General features: G+C 42.4%; 1 protein-coding gene across 1 annotated transcript in view; it reads left to right on the top strand.

Moving 5' to 3' along the window:
* The first annotated feature begins 453 nt into the window (after positions 1–453).
* Positions 454–19,164, top strand: part of LOC311237793 (uncharacterized protein) — a 143,049-nt gene continuing 124,338 nt past the window's right edge. Inside the window, exons 1-4 of the mRNA XM_084325771.1 lie at positions 454–590; positions 15,564–15,759; positions 17,591–17,727; positions 18,555–18,674. Of these exons, the coding sequence (XP_084181897.1) occupies positions 15,672–15,759; positions 17,591–17,727; positions 18,555–18,674 (345 nt within the window). The 5' untranslated portion in view covers positions 454–590; positions 15,564–15,671. The remainder of the gene's footprint in view (positions 591–15,563; positions 15,760–17,590; positions 17,728–18,554; positions 18,675–19,164) is intronic.

Consider the following 19,164-nt stretch of genomic DNA (forward strand, 5'->3'; position numbering starts at 1 on the left):
GTATGTTGTGTATGTCATAAATGTCTATATGAATTGAAAATGGGGGACCCTGATGGAAACAAGACAAACGTCTTTCTCAGGTCTGCATCCCCTTAACAATTGTATGTATTGAGCCGTACTGTATTGTACCCATTCTGCAATCTGTTAAATAAAGTTTTCATTCATTCATTCATTCATGTATTGAGCTGTACTGTACTGTACCCATTCTGCAATCTGTTAATAAAGTTTTCAATCAATCAATCAATCAATCAATCAATCAATCAATCAATCAATCAATCAACCAATCAATGTATGTGTGTGTGTGTGTTTCAAATAGGGGTAGCCTGACACTCACACCCTCACCCACATACAGTAAGACTCAAGAGCCTCCTCGAAATATCTAACGTCACATTTCCTGGGTCCAACTCGACTATATAAAGGGCATTGCCACCAACACTACACTACTAAGGCCCACAAAGACGCAACTTCGACGCCCCCTAATGACCATAGAGAGAATTGCCATTTACCACGCAAGCCATCATTTCTGTCACACGTTTTTATACTGCAACAGTGAAATCAGCATAGCTTTCTTGAGATTGATACAGAGAAAGGTAAGGGTATCTTTCATAATTAATTTATGTAGCTTGCAAGCCTATTAGTGTTTAGTCGATACTTTGGTTGGATGCTGGCATCAATTAAAACTTTAATTTTACTGCGTAAAATTTGACACTGCAAGACAAATGTTACAAATGTATGAAACGTGCTTCGGTTTAATAAGTTAATTCGTTGGTAGCCAGTACCGCGCAACTTAAGTGCAAAGATAATTGCGCGCATCTGCGTCAGATGAGGTGAGAGTTTGTCATTTGCATGTATGGAGAAGATATGGTTTGATCTATCTATCTATCTATCTATCTATCTATCTATCTATCTATCTATCTATCTATCTATCTATCTATCTATCTATCTATCTATCTATCTATCTATCTATCTATCTATCTATCTATCTGTCTATTAACTTACCTACCTATCTGTCTGTCTGACTTTTATATCTGACATGGTTAAACTTTTGGTGTGGCCAGTTTAAATGTCACTATAGAAACTTCGTGCCTCAGTCGCAAGCAGGACAACGAGGAGACAGACGATGCTAAATATACAACTGCATACATTTGACGTCGCCTGTGTGGTTATGGGTCAGAGTGGACCGCGGTCCTCTGAAATACACAACATTCTCTCTCTCTCTCTCTCTCTCTCTCTCTCTCTCTCTCTCTCTCTCTCTCTCTCTCTCTCTCTCTCTCTCTCTCTCTCTCTCTCTCTCTCTCTCTCTCTCTCTCTCTCTCGCTCTCTCTCTCTCGGCGCTGACATGATTATATGCCCAGCATAAAGGCTTGCTCTCCAGTAATTGCTTAAAGCTTGCCTGAGCTGGTCAGATAAACGAACTATAGGGAACATTGTGGGTCTGCTTTATTGTGTCCAGGCAGTGTCCTGACTGAGATGTGATACAGTAAGCCCAAAAACGTCCTCCTAATAGGATGTAGTGTTAGTGATTGTCCTGAATCCTGATTAGGCTAATGATTGTTCACTCCAATATAGGATGCTATTGAAATAAAGGCGACGGGAGAACGTTATTGTTGGGTGTATAGCTTATTAGGAAAAATGCATGTCTCCCCTAGCCAATTAGAGAAGAGTTTGTCCTGTTGCCCAATCTGTGATGTTACATAAATATGGGTTTTCTACCAAATCTTCCAATAAACTACAAAAAAATTCTCAGCAGCATCTCTACACCTTTACTTTAATTGAGAATGCAATGGTCTCTGAATATGCTTTGCTCTTGCTGCTTGTTTTACCTGATTTTATTATAATTGACTTATTTCTTACTGATGTAAAGCACTTTGAACTGCAATCCCCTGTATGAAAGGTGCTATATATAATATTAGTATTATGCAAATTGAGACAAGCATCCATTGATATTTACCAGGAATTCCAAGTCGGCAGCTTATATTCTTTTCAAGACATGTCAATATATTATACATATATAGCTGTATGTGTATGATGAAGCTACAAGTGTCAAGTTACCACACATTGGACCATGAGAGTTTCAACCTAAAACTCAGGATTTCAGGAATGTACAGCGAAGCTCTCCTTCTCCAGGGGAAGAATGTGAAAAAGGTGATCTGGTGACAAGTTCTCAAATCAAGTCAAGTCAAGTGTTTCCTTTATTAATCCCCTTGGGAAATGCAGGTGTCATAGCAGCCTGGGGAAGGGGAGGTACAGGCAGAAGAGGTCATACAGGGTTGGGCAAGGTATTGGGTTTCAATCACACAATTATTCATTTTGGCTTCCCACAATCATGAAAATAAGATAATCGAGGGGGTTAGCTTCTCATAGAGGGGGTGGGAGGCCACACAAGATCCATTCTGCACAAATAACAATCGGCAAAGTCAGAGGAGCTAACCATCAAAAAGACATGTTTTTCCATGGAGGGGATGTTTAAAGTGTCGCTCCGATGTTGTATCTGATTTATCACAAACTGGGAGTCTGTTCATCTATAACTTAAAAACTGGTGTATTGTCTTTTGAGATGTTGAGGGGCAGGGTATGACACGTCGTCATTGCCTAGCAACTGAATCCAGAATGCTTCATGAGACCATTGAGTAAACCTTTTCCGTTAGGTTTCAGACAGTAAACCCTTTCATGCAAGATGAATGAAGATCATTGCAATTTACTCCACAGTGCACACAAAGTAGATTTCAGTGAGCTTCATTCAGCTTGTACAGATAGGAGCTTGACCCCATTGACATTGCAAATTGACATTTGCATTGGTTTGTGGCTAACAAGCCAGAGAGCTAGTATGAGGAACAACACGGATTGTGCTGAAAAAAGACTCTTCCGATCAACATGATCATTTGGTGAGTAGGAAATAGGGCTAGGGTTCCATAAAATTAGAACTATCTTTTTACAGTTTGTGGCTTTCACCTTTACCTGGCAAAGATTCTATTTCCCAGTGATTTCAGTTAACCTTCTGTAGTGTGGTAGTGAAAGGGTTAAGTTGGCCTACTATACCTGCTGTGGTTATACGAAAATACCACATAATAAATAGGCCTTTACTGTGAAGTTCCTCTAAGCGTCCGGATAGGTTGAAGAGCACTTGATGAATTGGCAACTAGATGGAGTCAGCCACCCCTCCCGCTGCAGGCCCGACCACAGGCATCTTGACAAGGGCCACGCACGCGGGGGCCTCGCGCTCTAACAAGACACCGTGAGTGATTGTAATAGAAGTGCTAAGCAGACCACGCCGTCGGCTAACCAAATGTAGCGTGATACCTCAGAGGAATTCAGGTTCAATTCCCACCTCGCCACGCTCTGCGTTTGTAATGGCCTGTGTAATGAGCAATACATTCTGAATTGAAAAGCGAGGGAGGGAGGGAGGGAGGGAGGGAGGGAGGGAGGGAGGGAGGGAGGTAAGGAGGGAGGGAGGTAAGGAAGGCAAGGAAGGCTGGATGGGTGTGGTGGGTGGTTTAGAAGAGGGGGGGGGGGCACCTTGAGGAATATGAGCCCATATGTTTAATGGACAGAAAATAGGCTGATGGAGGGGAGGGAGGAGGGAGCAGCTGTTGTGCGCTAGAGGAAAAACAGCTGCTTGTTAATTAGTGTCTTGACTGTGGAACACTGGGTCCCAGAAGCTGCCTTTCAGAGGCACAATCTGTGTTTGCAGTATGGCGCCCTCTGTTGAAACCAAAGAGATTAAAGCCAAAGGGGGGGTATTGTTCCTATCTGCACAGTACAGCCAATGAAGTACTTATGAAGTATCCAGTTCCTCAGCACATGGTGCCGCTTGAGTCAGATTATCTTCTTCAGTGGCTCGGCAGGTAGAGCAGTCGTCTGGCAATCCAGAGGTTCCCGGTTCGATTCCCGCTCCTCCCGGGCAGCGTGTCGAAGTGTCCTTGAGCAAGACACTTAACCACTAATTGCTCCCAATGAGCAGGTAGGCACCTTGCAGGGTTGCCTCCGCCATTGGTGTGTGAATGTGCGAGTGAATGGGTAAAAATGTGAGAAACAAATTGTAAAGCGCTTGATAAATGCAGCCATTTACCATTTAACGCTGGCCAATTGACTGCTCTCTCATGTACACCGCCACCTATGGCTGCTGACGAGGTGAACGATACCCATCATGCTTTCCACTAAGTGGCAGTAATGTGTGTAAAGTTCAGTGTTCAGACCGTCGTTGAATGAGGAAAAATGCAGCGTTATCTTTCTGAGTAGAAAACAGGTGGAGTTTTCTGTAGTTGTGGGACGCATAGATATATATAACTAGATGGTGCAAGGCGGAGTCTCCAGTTCACCGCAGTCCATCTTGTCACATTTGGTGACGTTTTTACAGTCTAGCGGCTCTGACGTAAGCCATTTCGATGTTGGGTAGGTGTCTCTGACGCATTCATTCTGTGACAGATGGGGATAATGTTTACATAACCGCCAGCTCCCTTTCTCTTTGTCTTTGTTTACATCTCGATAGCATGGCTAGCTAAACCTCTAGAATTAGCCTACATTTAACACTAGAAGCAACAGGTTGTCAACACTTTTGTCATGCAGCTGGGGCATCTGGACCGACCGCTATTTCCTTTAGATGTCGGCATGAACTGCAGTGAAGCACATTCACTAAATTATGAAATATATTTATGGTATCTATGGTAATCGACACTGAAAATAAGTTGTCTATGTCGGAAAAAAAAGCGTTTCAAATTCAAGTTTCAAGTTTGTTTATTAATTGTCACCAAAAAATACATGTACTTTACAGTATAATGCTTTACTTCTGTATGAGCCCCTGAGAGTGTGCTTCAAAAAAAGTAAGTAAAAAGTAAGTAAATATACAATATACATATATACAATATACAATCTAAAGTACAACCTAGGTACAATCTAAGTACAGTGAGTAAAAATGAGTAAACAGTGAGGTACAATGCAGACAATGAGGTACAAAACTTTAAGGTAAGGTGCCAATGCAAATGAGGTATGAATGTACTGTAGTGCAAATCTCTTTAATAATAGATAAATATAATGTAGTGTTAAAGTGTCTAAAGTGAGTGTTGAGGTGAGTGTTTGTTTAAAAGTGAGTGTGTGCAATGAGTGTAGATGATGGGTTGTTACATAGTCATTGAGCATCCTGATAGCCTGGGGATTAGGGCTGACCTTCGATTTTTTTTGGAATTCGAAGCTTCGGGGCCGAGATTCGATTTTAATTCGAAGCTTCGAAATAAAAAAAGTTAAAATAAAAAAATAGAATTTAAATATTTTTGTTGTTGTTGTGGGACTTGTACAGCACTTTGTCAGTGCTGTAAAGTTTAAACCTTTTTAAATCTTAGACAAACGAAACACTTTGCTTTCATGAAATATTGTAAGCCGTCATTTGAGGCATCTCAAATAACAAACAGCATTGCTTGTTGTAATTAACAAAGAGAGGCAGAGTTGATTTAGCAAAAAAAAAAAAAAAAAATTAATTTTTATTTTTTTGAATCGAATTTTATTTTCATATTCTAATCCCATGCCCATCGAACGAAGCTTCGAAGTATTTAAGACAGCCCTACTGGGGATAGAAGCTCCTTCTGAGTCTCTCTGTACTGGCCATGATACTGCGGTAGCGATTGCCTGACCGCAGCAGTTCAAAGAGGCAGTTGTTTGGGTGACTAGAGTCTTTGGTTATTCTGTTAGCCTTGGCCCTGCAACGCTTGTTATAAATGTCCTGGAGAGTGGGAAGCCCACCTCCAATTGTGCGTTCGGCTGAACGGGCCACTCTCTGTAGTCTGCTGCGGTCGTGTGTGGTCAGCGAGTAGTAGTAGTCGATAAATAGCATTCTCACATAGTTCCCCTGCCTCTTGTCCAGGTGTGATGCTGCTGTGTGTGTTTCTGTAGCAGCTGGAGTTGGGTGTTGTTACCTATAGCCACTGCCAAGTGTGTGTGTGTAGATCAGGGGTAACAAACCGATCTCAGGGGCTACCATATAACTCTGGAGTTAAAATGTTTAACTGTTTAACTTCAAAGTCAAATTATATAGGCCTATAATTGTTTCCCCTCTCGATACGTTGGTTAGACGAAGACTTGATGGAAACACTGAGGACAATCTGTGTAAGTAGGGCTAGAATATTGGCAATTTGTTTTCTATGTCTTTGACTATAAAAGAACCAAGGACACATACAGAGTAGAGGAGGTGTCCAGAAGTGGTTTGTTGGAACTAATTATTTTCTGTATAGCCACTGCCAAATGTGTGACAAATCAATCTCAGGGGCTACTACATAACTCTGGAATTAAAATGGAATGGTAAATGGACTGCATTTATATAGCACTTTTATCCAAAGCACTTGTGCCTCACATTCACCCACACATTCACACTCCTACGGCGGAGGCAACGATGCAAGGTGTCAACTTATTCATCAGGAGCAGTTAGAGGTTCAGTGTCTTGCTCAAGGACACTGCGACATGCTGCTACCCAATCTGTAACTATAGCAACATTAAAGAGCACAGCTGTCAAAGCACAGTTGACTTATAAACTTGATAAACTGGGAAGGAAAACACACCAATGGCAAGTACAAAACTGCTTTTATTTTATATTATTGTAAAATGGCCATGGTATAAGCAGAATAATCAACTTGTACTTGTACAACCAGACTGCATCCCAATCAAAATTTACATCCAACTCCGGGACATCCTTTCTCCAAATTGTATCCAGGGGGAGGTCTTTATACGAGGACATAAGTAAATGGTGATAAAAGTCAGAAACGAAACCTCTCGATGTCTCTTTGTCATAAAATAATTTGTGAAAACGGTGATGCTCTAGTCACAGTGGAACGTCCCATGGAACGCCATGAGCCTTCAGAGCTGCTCTTATTTGTAAATAAAAGAAAAAGGAGGTTCCGGGGAGATCATATCCGTTGGATAGATCCTGAAAAGAGCGGAGACCAGAGTTATCGAAGATATCCCCCAACGCGTGGATGCCTATCTTTTCCCATCTAGGGTACCTAATAGGCTGTTGTCCAATAAGGAGTAAATTGTTATTAAATAGAGGGGAATGTGTGTGCTATTGATGGCAGTTAGTACCCACTTTCTGAGTGTCACGCCAAGTCTGGTCTCAGAGAGAAAGCTTGAAAATAATATTTAAAGTCTGGAAATGCTAAGCCCCCATCGAGTTTACTCCTCTGGGCCGTGGATCTCTTTAAGCATGGGCGTTTATTGTTCCAAACGAATTTATATGAGGCAGAGTGCAATTTCTGCCAGTAACCAACAGGAGGAGGTAACGGGAGCATGGAGCTGATAAAGTTAATTCTGGGTAAAATATACATTTTAATTATTGACGCACAGGCCTGTAATGAATTTTTTTATTTGGACCATCTGTTGAAGTCATTCGGAAAGGGGGGGTGGTCGTTTATAATTCCTTGATCGTCAGTAACGGCTTTATTTAGTATGGGTTGATACATTGTTCAGATGGATTGCCATGAAATGAATCAACAATCTGTTGAAGTCATTCGGAAAGGGGGGGCGGTCGTTTATAATTCCTTGATCATCAGTAACGGCTTTATTTAGTATGGGTTGATACATTGTTCAGATGGATTGCCATGAAATGAATAAACAATCAGGCTGAAAATGATGTTATATTCCTCTTACCGTTCGCCGATGAGACTGGAGGAAAAATATTCCAATTATTTGACGTTGATCTGCTAGATCCAATTCCCGTTTGTATGACGCCATAAACGCCAAAATCATATAGATTATTGCGTTTCGAAAGCGATCCGATGCACTCAAGTGTTTGTCTGGACCCACGTAACAAGATAATACTGCCGGAGGGATTTCCTCGATGCACCAGCGCCACTTCCGGTTTGCCGTGGAGTGTAACTAGCCGGATCATCCACCAGGCGGCGGTATTGAGGCGTTGCAATATCAGACAGGTTGCAGCTGCAGTCCGGCAGGGAGGCTGGATGAATTATGAATGCCATGGCGAAAATGATCCCAACAACGAATTATCACGTTGTTGGCGTTCAACGCATGGCAGGCAACGAATTATGACGTTGTTGGCGTCCAATGTGTTAATGGAAGGGATATCCGCAAATTTCTCACTGGCACGTATCTTCATAGCTAGTAGGTGACTAGGCCTGGAGCCGTGAAAGTAGTAGTGCTGTCTTGTTCTGTGCATCTGAACTCTTGGCTACATTTGAAAAGAAAACGCAACATTAATTCATACATTCTGTAGAGATGGATTTATGGCCTGATGTCAGGCCCAAATAAAAAAGACATTAGCAACATCAGAGGCCAGAGGGTGGGACCTATAAACACATGAAGGGTGCCGTGACTGAAAAAAAGGTTGAGAAACGCTGGTATAATATGGTGTGGCTCTTTGTGGTACCACAGTAATTCTTGTGGCTCTTAGTCTCTGACTGGTTGGCCACCCCTGGTCTAGACGCTTTTCACAGCTGTCACTCACTTGTCATAGATCAATAAAAGCAGAACCCGAAGGTCTTGGTAGTCGACTCAATGCCCTAAGGATTTACTCATTAAATAGCCTACATTTGATTAAACAGGCCTAGTTCAGCCAGACCCCAGACACAGCTAGTGGGATGTTATGTCAGTTAAGTATGATTAAGGTAAACAACTATGTGTATACCAGGGATGGGTGTTAAAGTTAGAGGTTCTATGTAGGATTGCAAGTAACTGTCTAACTGCATATATAACTGTTTCCACTAGAGGGCGCTCTAGGCGGAGCCACTCATGATACCACCAGGTGGCGAGTATTTAAAGAGATGTCTCCTCCCCCTCTACCTCTTTTCCACCTGCCTCTCAGTGAGAGGAGAACTCATGTGCTGCTGCTGTTTAACATGTGAATGAATAAACCACGCCAAAGGCTAAAGATAGAAACCATGCCTCTTGACCACATTATTGTCGCCCCATAGCCAGATTCTGTCAACAATGGGCGATTCATCGAGTTTAAATTTCAATGACGATTTTGGCTTCCCATGATCATGAAAACAAGATAATTGAGATAAACCGATTATTGTGCCGCATGCCGTGTTGCTCTCATTTAGTCTTGTGTTGTAACTGCAGCGCACCCTTCCGTCACAGCAGTGAAGAAAGAGCAGAACCCCCCCCCCCCCCCCAAGCCCAAACAGTAGTTTCAACTCGTATTGAGCCACAGTGTGCGCTTCTCCAGTTATTTTGAAATGTCTTTGGTAGCCTAACTTGTAAAAAATTACAGAAAAGCAGTTCTTGGTGAAGAAGAAAGGTACAACAAATCATGTAATTATGTTTAATAATCCATTCTATTGTGGACTGTTGAGTGGTGAGCGAAGCAGAGGCTGATCAGTTGCGCAAATTTCAGCACCACACAGCAGCCCATTGAAAGTGGACAGCTCCACTAACCCCCCCCCCCTCCCAACAGACACGCACACACACTGGCAACTGCAGACAGAGAGAGAGGGAGAGGGCTCACATGTCCGGTGTTTATGGACAGACACTGTGTAGCAGTGTGTCCCGGTTTTTAGGGTTGAAAAAAATGTTACCCTATTCCAACCATCATTATATCATCATCAATCGTAAATCAATAACCACTGTAAACAACACTGAAATATGAATTGATAAACTCAGCAAATAAAAATCTTTGGCTAGACTGCTAATGGCTAATGTTAGAATGCACCACCAATCCACCACAGTGCTACTGTACGAAACAAAGCTACCACCCATATGCTTTGCTACAAGTAAATATGTAACATTAACGATGACGTCAAACAGACTCCTTTTGCAACTTGCTCTCTTTGTAGGATCCACTTGAAAAATACTTTATATGCAACAAGATGACATAGCCTGTGGGAGCTAGGTTAGCTCCCTTGACACAGACTGTGGGAGCTAGGTTAGCTAGGTTAGCTCCCTTGACACAGACTGTGGGAGCTAGGTTAGCTAGGTTAGCTCCCTCGACACAGACTGTGGGAGCTAGGTTAGCTAGGTTAGTTCCCTTGCTAGTTCATATGTTGTCGACTTTTGCTTTTCGCCAGCATATTGTTGCCTCGCTCTCACTATAATAATAATAATAATTCCTTAGATTTATATAGCGTCTTTCATGAGACCCAAGGTGAAGGAGATCAGAGGAACAATTAAGTAAAAAGAAAAGAAGGAAAAGAGGGGAATCAGGCAGAGTCATTAATACATTTGGTGAAGAGGTGAGATTTGAGTTGAGATTTGAATGAGTCCAGGGATGAAGCATTGCGGATGTTTGGAGGGAGGGAGTTCCAGAGGGTGGGTGCTGCAACAGAGAAGGCTCTGGGACCGACAGTGCGCAGGTTGGTGGTGGGGATGGAGAGGAGACCGGAGTCAGAGGACCGCAGCCTCCGGGTGGGATGTACGGTTGGAGGAGGTCAGCTAGGTACTGCGGCTTGCATCTGGCCTACGCGGTGGGTCTTTTCGGGACACCAAGCCTGAAAATGTTTCTTTTTACCTGGGAATCGATACCGGTACCCAACGGTACCTTTTTTTCCTGTACTTTACTCTCCCTCTAAAACACACAATCTAAAACCCCTTACCTCCCTCTCCCAAACCGGACTTCCTGGTTAAACAAATTTTAAAAAAATAGTTAAAAAAAAATTATATATATATATTGCGATTTTTTTTTTAATTTGCGATTTGATAATTGCATCATTCCAAATCGCGATTTAATCGATTAATCGTGCAGCCCTAGTGTAGCTAGGACTGCCCCCTCTAGCTTTAATCTCTTTGTACTGTGTATATAGGACTGCCTCTCTAGCTTTAATCTATTTAGTTAAAGGGGACATGCATTGCTATTCCTAGCACTATTTGGGCAACTTTACACAATTCCTGTGAGTCTATGGAACACCTTAGTATGGTTTTATTAAAAAAAAATCATTGTTTTATATTATATATTATAGCAAAACATGTATAATAGCAAAAAAAAAGTAATTTAGTGTTGTCTCCATGGCTCTCATTCTCTGCTGCAGTGCACATAGAGCAGGGTCGGTATCTTTGCTGTTTAGTGCCCTTTGGTGTTTAAGTACGGCTGCTGTATGGCTCAAAGATGTGTTACCAGAGCTGTTCATTGACCTGATATTGTGACGGATATCTACCCAGTTACCTCCATTCACGTTTACTCTAACTGAGCTTCCTTTGCAATACCTACCTACAGCAAAGCCCCTGTAACCTATAGGCCTACTAATATAAATAAATAACTAAACTGGTGGTTTCCCCCCACTCTGCCTCCCAATGGGCACATCCTTTAGTGGCCTCTGCAGGGGCCCTGGTGGTTACTGCCTGGCTGTATAACATTTTACTGCCTTTCTTTTATGAGACCACCGCCAGCGGGGGAGACGGGAGGAGAGGTGCGCTAGATACGAGGGCAGACCTCGACCTCGCGCAGCCTGCTCTCTGCGCTCAGGCTGAGGCCACTCACCCCGAAGTAGCTCTGAGAGAAATACATGAGGAGAGAAGAGGATGGAGGGATGAGCTTTGGGGGGGTTTCGCTTTCCAGAAAAATGAAATGTAAACGTTTTTGCCACCAGCAGGAGCTGAAAGAAAAGCTGATGCACCAGTGTTCCAGTGTGAACCTGTGTTCCAGTGTGAACCTGTGTTCCAGTGTGAACCTGTGTTCCAGTGTTCCAGTGTGAACCTGTGTTCCAGTGTGAACCTGTTCCAGTGTGAACCTGTTCTAGTGTGAACCTGTTCCAGTGTGAACCTGTGTTCCAGTGTGAACCTGTTCTAGTGTGAACCTGTGTTCAAACATGTCTTCCAGGCCAAAAGCAAGACAGTATGACGAGACACACCTCTCCCTTGGCTTCACGTCTACTGAGGTTGACGCTGAGGTCCTGACCTTAAATCATACCCAAAATGGGTTGCAGGCTTCTTCTGGTGGGTCCCCACTTGACAACAGTAGTAATATGTTTAATTAAGGAATATAACAATAATACATTAATTAAACTGTGTGACTGCAATACAAGCCAATAAATGGGGAGTTACAAGCACAGCCAAATGCCGAATGATGGTTTCCTATTGATACTAACCTGGCTTAATAGCAAATACAACACTCAAGTGTGTCAATAAACTTGAATTCAGCCTATTCATAGTCAAATGAGACAATTGACACGTCTCATCTGCGTGTTTATATATACCATGTTTATACCATGTTTATATTGCCGCTGTGCCCTCCTGCCACTGTGCCCTCCTGGTGTAGCGATCATGTCATTACATTCAGCCCGGTGGTCGGTGGGAGCTTGTTTGTGCGGCAAAAGAAAGACCGGGACGGCTCTGTAGAAAAACACCAGAGGAGAGAGAGAGAGAGAGAGAGAGAGAGAGAGAGAGAGAGAGAGAGAGATGTGGTTGATTTGACGAGACGTCGTTGGGGTCTTGTTTTAAAGCTGGGGAGAGATGTGGGATTCTGAGTCCATGAACCGACATGTGCACTTTGTATTTACGCCACTTTTATGGAGGTTGCCCCAGCTGGAGCCCTGGAGCTGGATTTGGTCGCTTTGACGCAGGACTGTGTGTGTGTGTGTGTGTGTGTGTGTGTGTGTGTGTGTGTGTGTGTGTGTGTGTGTGTGTGTGTGTGCGTGTGCGTGTGCGTGTGCGTGTGTGTGTGTAAACAAAATGAAATCAGGCCACTGTACCACTATATCTTGTAAAAGCAGGCAGAAGGCTTTGTATGAATGAATATGACATGGTACACGCATGTACACACACACACACACACACACACACACACACACACACACACACACACACACACACACACACACACACACACACACACACACACACACTGAAGAACCCATGGTTTGGTATGTTGTATATCATTGATCATTCTAGAGGGCCTTCCATCCTGCATCTATTCTACATTAGTACTTATTTTATGAGTGGAACAAAAAAAAAAAAAAAACATGGTGTGGTTTTATGGACTGCATTTGATGTAGCACATTTGACCCGAAGCACTTTACAACCTATGCCTCACATTTACCCATTCACTCACACACCAACGGTGGCAACCATGCAAGGTGCCAACCTGCTCATCGACAGCAGTTAGGGGGGAAATAAAGGTCACTTTAAGGAAAGAACTGTTGTGGTTCTTGTATAGTATAGTTTAGAAATAGCAAGTATAGCATAAGGATATAGAGTAAAAACTGTATATTGTATAAATTGTATAGTAGTGTACATAGGACCCAGTGCCTTAATTCGTAGCTAACATTGTATTGCATTATCTCAGGACTTTAACATGTCTATTTTATCATGTCTATTTTATCATGTCTATTTTATTACCTGTTTATTATGTCTATTTTATTATTTAGTATTATTGCACAATCAAAGCGGGCATGGCCACCCGCATTTCACTGTATGCCCTGGTATGTATGTTCTTGAATCTTGAATTGTTCAACTGTTCAATTGAACAATTGTTCAATTGTTCAATTGTTCAGTGTCTTGCTCAACACTTCAACACGCTCCCAGGAGGAGCCAGAATCAAACCAGGAACCTTCTGATTACCAGATGACCTGACCACACTCACCTTTTGAGCCACTGTCACCCCGTACTGAAATATATTGTCAGCAACTGCCTGCTGTGTTGTATGATCACAGTCTTTTGCTAATGCTAGTGAGTTTTTTCAATACCCATCCTTGGTGCTAGTTGGTACATGTATACATGGACATTAAAGCCCCAAGCTGTGATCCAAATGTGAACAAATGGTTTGTGCCGCCGGTAGGACATTCTTTTAGGAATCGAGATATCATTTCATTGACTATTTGAATGGCTGAGCTTTTGATACAACTAGTACAACTAGAAAACATAAAAAATGTATCTGAGTTCTAAAGTGTATAATTTGCTACTTTTGGGCTTTAGGGTTGTTTACGTTGGTCATGTTTGTTAAACATTGGAGTGAAACAGGTCTATATTCTGACTCGTGATAGCTTCCTAATGTTCCAAAAAGCATATACCTAAAAAAACGGTAGCACTCACCAACCTTGAGGAAAAGGGAAAAGGACAGTGCCTCAGTTTCACCTATTTATTTTGGCCATCAAACAAAACATGCTAACGTTTTGGCCTAGTCGACCTTCATCAGAGCATGAATGGAGCAGTAATGTCATCTATATAGGACTTCATGGTGGTTGAATCACATGAATCACTGGGAGGAGCATACATTATAAACAACTCCTAAAGTGGATGGTAAAGGTCACATGGTACAGATCAGCAAAATCACAGACAGACCAACACATAGATCAATAGTTACATGTGTTCATATTAATGCTGATATATATGTTTGAGGTCAAAATCTTTTCAATTATTTTAAATCACAGAATAAAGATGAATACAGGGGAATAAACAATATAGGAATATATATATTTTATATATATTTTTTTTACAAAAACAAACTGTAGGGGGCCAAGCAACCAAAACCACATACAATATAGTGACCAGCAGCAATTTACCTATATCACAGGTCTATTCCAGAGGGCAAATACCAACCACCACTGCTGGGCTTGTATATGGCAACAACTAAAAAAGTTAGATTATTAGTCAATTTAGAGGAATCATTTCAAGCTATAGTCATCATTTGAACCAGCTGGAGCCGTTGTATTTAGCATGTAAATCCAACTTCTATCTCTGAGAGAGTAGCTTTGCGGTATTACCACAGCATAGCTTGATGCCCTTTGTTTCAGACAAAGTGTTTTGTCTGGCTCTGGCTCACATACGGTTTTCCACAAGGGCAGGTCAGTTTGTACTCTATAGAGGTGGTGGTGTTACAGTTATTTCATTGTTTCCTGTTAAACCTTTTTCCAGTATGCGGGTGTGTGAAGAACTTCACATTTGTTGTGTTGTTGCACTTGGCTGCATCTGCCACATCTGTAGCTGCCCTTTAATTCAGGCCATACGCGTTGTGTTGTGTTTGAAAGCTGTGAACAACACTGTCCTCCATGGTAGGTGCTCTTCGAAAAGTGAAGTGGAGAGAGATTTTCACCAAGCGGTAAGTTCAGCTTGCAAAATATGCCATGCTATGTTTGGTGATGAATGATATTGCGCAGGTGTTGGCGACAACGATCGATTGAATTCTGTAATTAAACATATCTTCCATCTACAAATCAAGCTCTTCAAGAATGTATGTGACTATAGCTCATATTATGGTCTGAGAACATTTGGATCGGGGCCTTTAAGCATCCTTGCTAAGTGGCACTTCAGCGGTTCTTCTGAGCTTTCGCTAGGCTGCCTCATTAAACCAACTTGTCACACTCCCTGGGTAAATTCCAAGAAACAAAGTCAGTATTAGTGTAGCCTAGAATAATATCTTAATAACTGCTGCTCCAACACAGCTATGGAAAGGAGCGGGGCGAGTCACAAACAAGTGCATGAGTCATTCACTGCTGCCTGTCCCGCAACAGCAGTGCTGGGTACTCATTTGTTAAGACCTCTGTTCAGAAATGGTTTTAAAATTAAATTAAAATAAAAGAAAGAGACTAAACTCTCTCCAAACTCGGCGAGTCGGTGGACCTAATCCTGAGTGATGCAAACGTCTATCTTTTTCCTCTTGAGGTATTTCAGTACGCTAACCTCCAGTGTTAATTGCAGGCGTTGTGTTGTGGAGCTGAAACCAGACCAAACTAACCTGGACTGGACTGAATCGGACTGGACTGAACTGGACTGGACCGCATCGGGCTGGACTGCTGCTATAGAGCCATGCTGCTGCTGTGGTCAGCGAGGTGTCTTACTACACTGCTGCTCATAACACACCTGCAGGCCGCAGAGCAAGATGACTTCCGAGCTGGTACTGAAAACAAACTCTCACAGTTACACACACTCAGTTACACACACTCATAGAGAGATATACACTCACACAGTTACACACACACTCACAGTTACACACCCTCATACAGAGACATACACTTACACACTTACACACACTCACAGTTACACACACTCATACAGAGACATACACTCACACAGTCAGTTACACACACTCAGTTACACACACCAGGGACGTGCACAGGACTTTAGAGGGGCAGGTGCTCAAAGGCTGAAAAGGGCACTACACTTGTGTGTATATATTAACCGAGCGCGCGTAGGGGGGCCCCCTTTTTATGGTTTTTGGGGGGTTTTGGTGATCAAATATTGAATATTGAACTATAATAATCAGTGCAGGAGCTCACTTATCCTTGAAAGACACTTTTATCACTGACTTAAAAGGCCCATACATCTCCATAAATGTTCAGGGGGGAGGGAATAAGTGCTTACCTTACAGACCCCAAGAAGTGCTGTATATTCTGTATTGTTTAATATAAATGCATTTTTTATTTCAATCCCGATTTGTATTTGAGATTCCCAAATCCCATCGGACTTGACTTCTTCGTGTCCCTCAATGAGTGTAATACCAGCATTCAACTGTATGCGCCACAGCGGTTTCTATCATCATCATCATCACCACCCACGCTATGCATAAAATATATAGGTCCGCGGAGAGGCACGCTGAGGAGGCCGTGCAAACTGCAATGGAATATGGGGCATCTCTCTCTCTTTACCTAATATTTTGATTCTATCCTGACATTTTTCAGTTGGAAGGACAGTCTATATGCGTAACGGTAAAAAAAAAAAAGGGCACTTTTTTGATGAGGCTCAAAAAGGCAGACTGTGCTCAAGCACCTCTTGGCTTCTATGTGTGCACGTGCCTGACACACACTCATACAGAGACGTACACTCACAATTACACACACTCACAATTACACACTCATACAGAGACATACACTCACACAGTTACACACACTCACAGTTACACACACTCATACAGAGACATACACTCACACAGTTACACACACTCAGTTACACACTCATACAGAGACATACACTTACACACTTACACACACTCACAGTTACACACACTCATACAGAGACATACACTCACACAGTTACACACACTCAGTTACACACTCATACAGAGACATACACTTACACACTTACACACACTCACAGTTACACACACTTATACAGAGACGTACACTCACACAACAACACATTCTCACATAGTTACACACACTCACAGTTACACACACTCATACAGAGACGTACACTCACACAACAACACATTCTCACACAGTTACACACACTGAGTCACACACAACAACACATACTCACACAACAACACATACTCACACAGTTACACACACTCGCACAACAACGCACACTCACACAGTTACACACACTCACACAACAACACATTCTCACACAGTTACACACACTGAGTCACACACAACAACACATACTCACACAACAACACACACCAACACAGCTACACACACTAACACAGCTACACACACTAACACAGATACACACACTCACACACACTAACACAGCTACACACACTAACACAGATACACACACTCACACAGCAAAACACACTCAGAGCTACACACACCCAGAGCTACACACAAGAACACAGCTACACAAAAGAACACATCTACACTCATAGCTACACACACTAACACAGATACACAGACAGCTACACACACTAACACAGCTACACACACTAACACGTGTGTGTGTGTGTGTGTGTGTGTGTGTGTGTCTGTGTGTGTGTGTGTGTGTGTGTGTGTGTGTGTGTGCAGGGTGCAGCACAGCAGTGAATGACCTGGTGTACGTGCTGGACGGCTCGTGGAGTGTGGGCCACACTGACTTCGACACGGCCAAGCGGTGGCTGGTAAACATCAGCAGCGGGTTTGACATCAGTTCACGCCACACCCAGGTACTTATTATTAATGTTATCATATTTTCAAAACTTATTGTTACTGTATAGATCGAGGTCACAAACTTGTTTTCGTATCAGCGACCCCCATAGTGTTGTCCGGTGGGGAAGACGGAAGTAGGGGGGAAGTAGGGGGTGAATCACTGTCAGGGGAACTATTTTACTATTTCTTTCACTATTTGGGCACTTTTACACAATTCCTGTGAGTCTATGGAACACCTCTGTAAGGTTTTTTTCAATTTCTTTTTATTGTTTTGTATTTCTAATCAAGTACTCAAAAACAGCATTTTTCGACCTCAAGATCTTAAGCCGTTTTGAGGCTGGGCTCCAACCACTGTGTGGCCTGGTGCCAACTGCCACATTATTATGCAGCTGAGAAATCTCTGACATCACAGATATGCACATTTTCAGATGACTCAGTTCAGTGAGGGTGAATATTGTGAGAGGAGAATTGGAAGAATGCGCCAATATGAGAATTAGAGACATAGATCCTATTAATATAAGTCCACATAGCTAGGAAACAATGCTAAACACTGAAAAAGGCCTTTTATAAGATAAGATAAGATAAAAGGCCTTTTTTAATTAAAATGTAGTTAATGTACAGAGTACATGAGTACGGCCCACAAAAATAGCTTTTTATTTTTATTTTTATAATCTTTATGATTTCCTTGTATTTCTTTTTATATATTTTAAGCACTTTATTAAATCTCCTCTGGGTATGGAATGTGCCATATAAACAAACGTGCCTTGCCTTTAATGACTATATTATTATATAACATTACATTATAGTAATTACTTTAAAGTCTGTGTATCTACGCCCCCTGTAGGTAGCGGTGGTCCAGTACAGTGACACGCCGCGTCTGGAGATTCCCCTGGGGATGCATCAGAGCGGAGCGGCGCTCATCCATGCCATAGAGAGTATCGACTACCTGGGAGGAAACACACAGGTGTGCCAACTCCTCTGTCTGTGTCTCTCTCTCTTTCTCTCTCTGTGTCTTTGTCTGCGTCTCTGTCTTTATGTCTGTATCTCTCTCTCTCTCTCTCTCTCTCTCTCTCTCTCTCTCTCTCTCTCTCTCTCTCTCTCTCTCTCTCTCTCTCTCTCTTTCTGTCTCTATGTCTTTCTCTGTCTGTCTTTCTCTCTTTCTCTCTCTCTGTATCCATCTCTCTGTCTGTCTCTGTCTCTATCTCTCAACCTCTCTGTCTCTATCATTATCACTCTCACTCATGTGCAACCAAACCTGCATGCACATACAAGTCAAGTCAAGTCAAGAGTTTTATTTGTCACGGCATACAAGTATACAATGAAATACATGTGACCCCACTTACACAGAAGTGTGAGTGCACATACACACACACACACACCGGCAGATTCACACACAAACACAAGCAAACACACACACACACACACACACACACACACACACACACACACACACA

This window comes from Notolepis coatsorum, assembly GCF_963971535.1.
Source record: "Notolepis coatsorum genome assembly, chromosome: 12".
In the NCBI taxonomy this organism is placed as follows: domain Eukaryota; kingdom Metazoa; phylum Chordata; class Actinopteri; order Aulopiformes; family Paralepididae; genus Notolepis; species Notolepis coatsorum.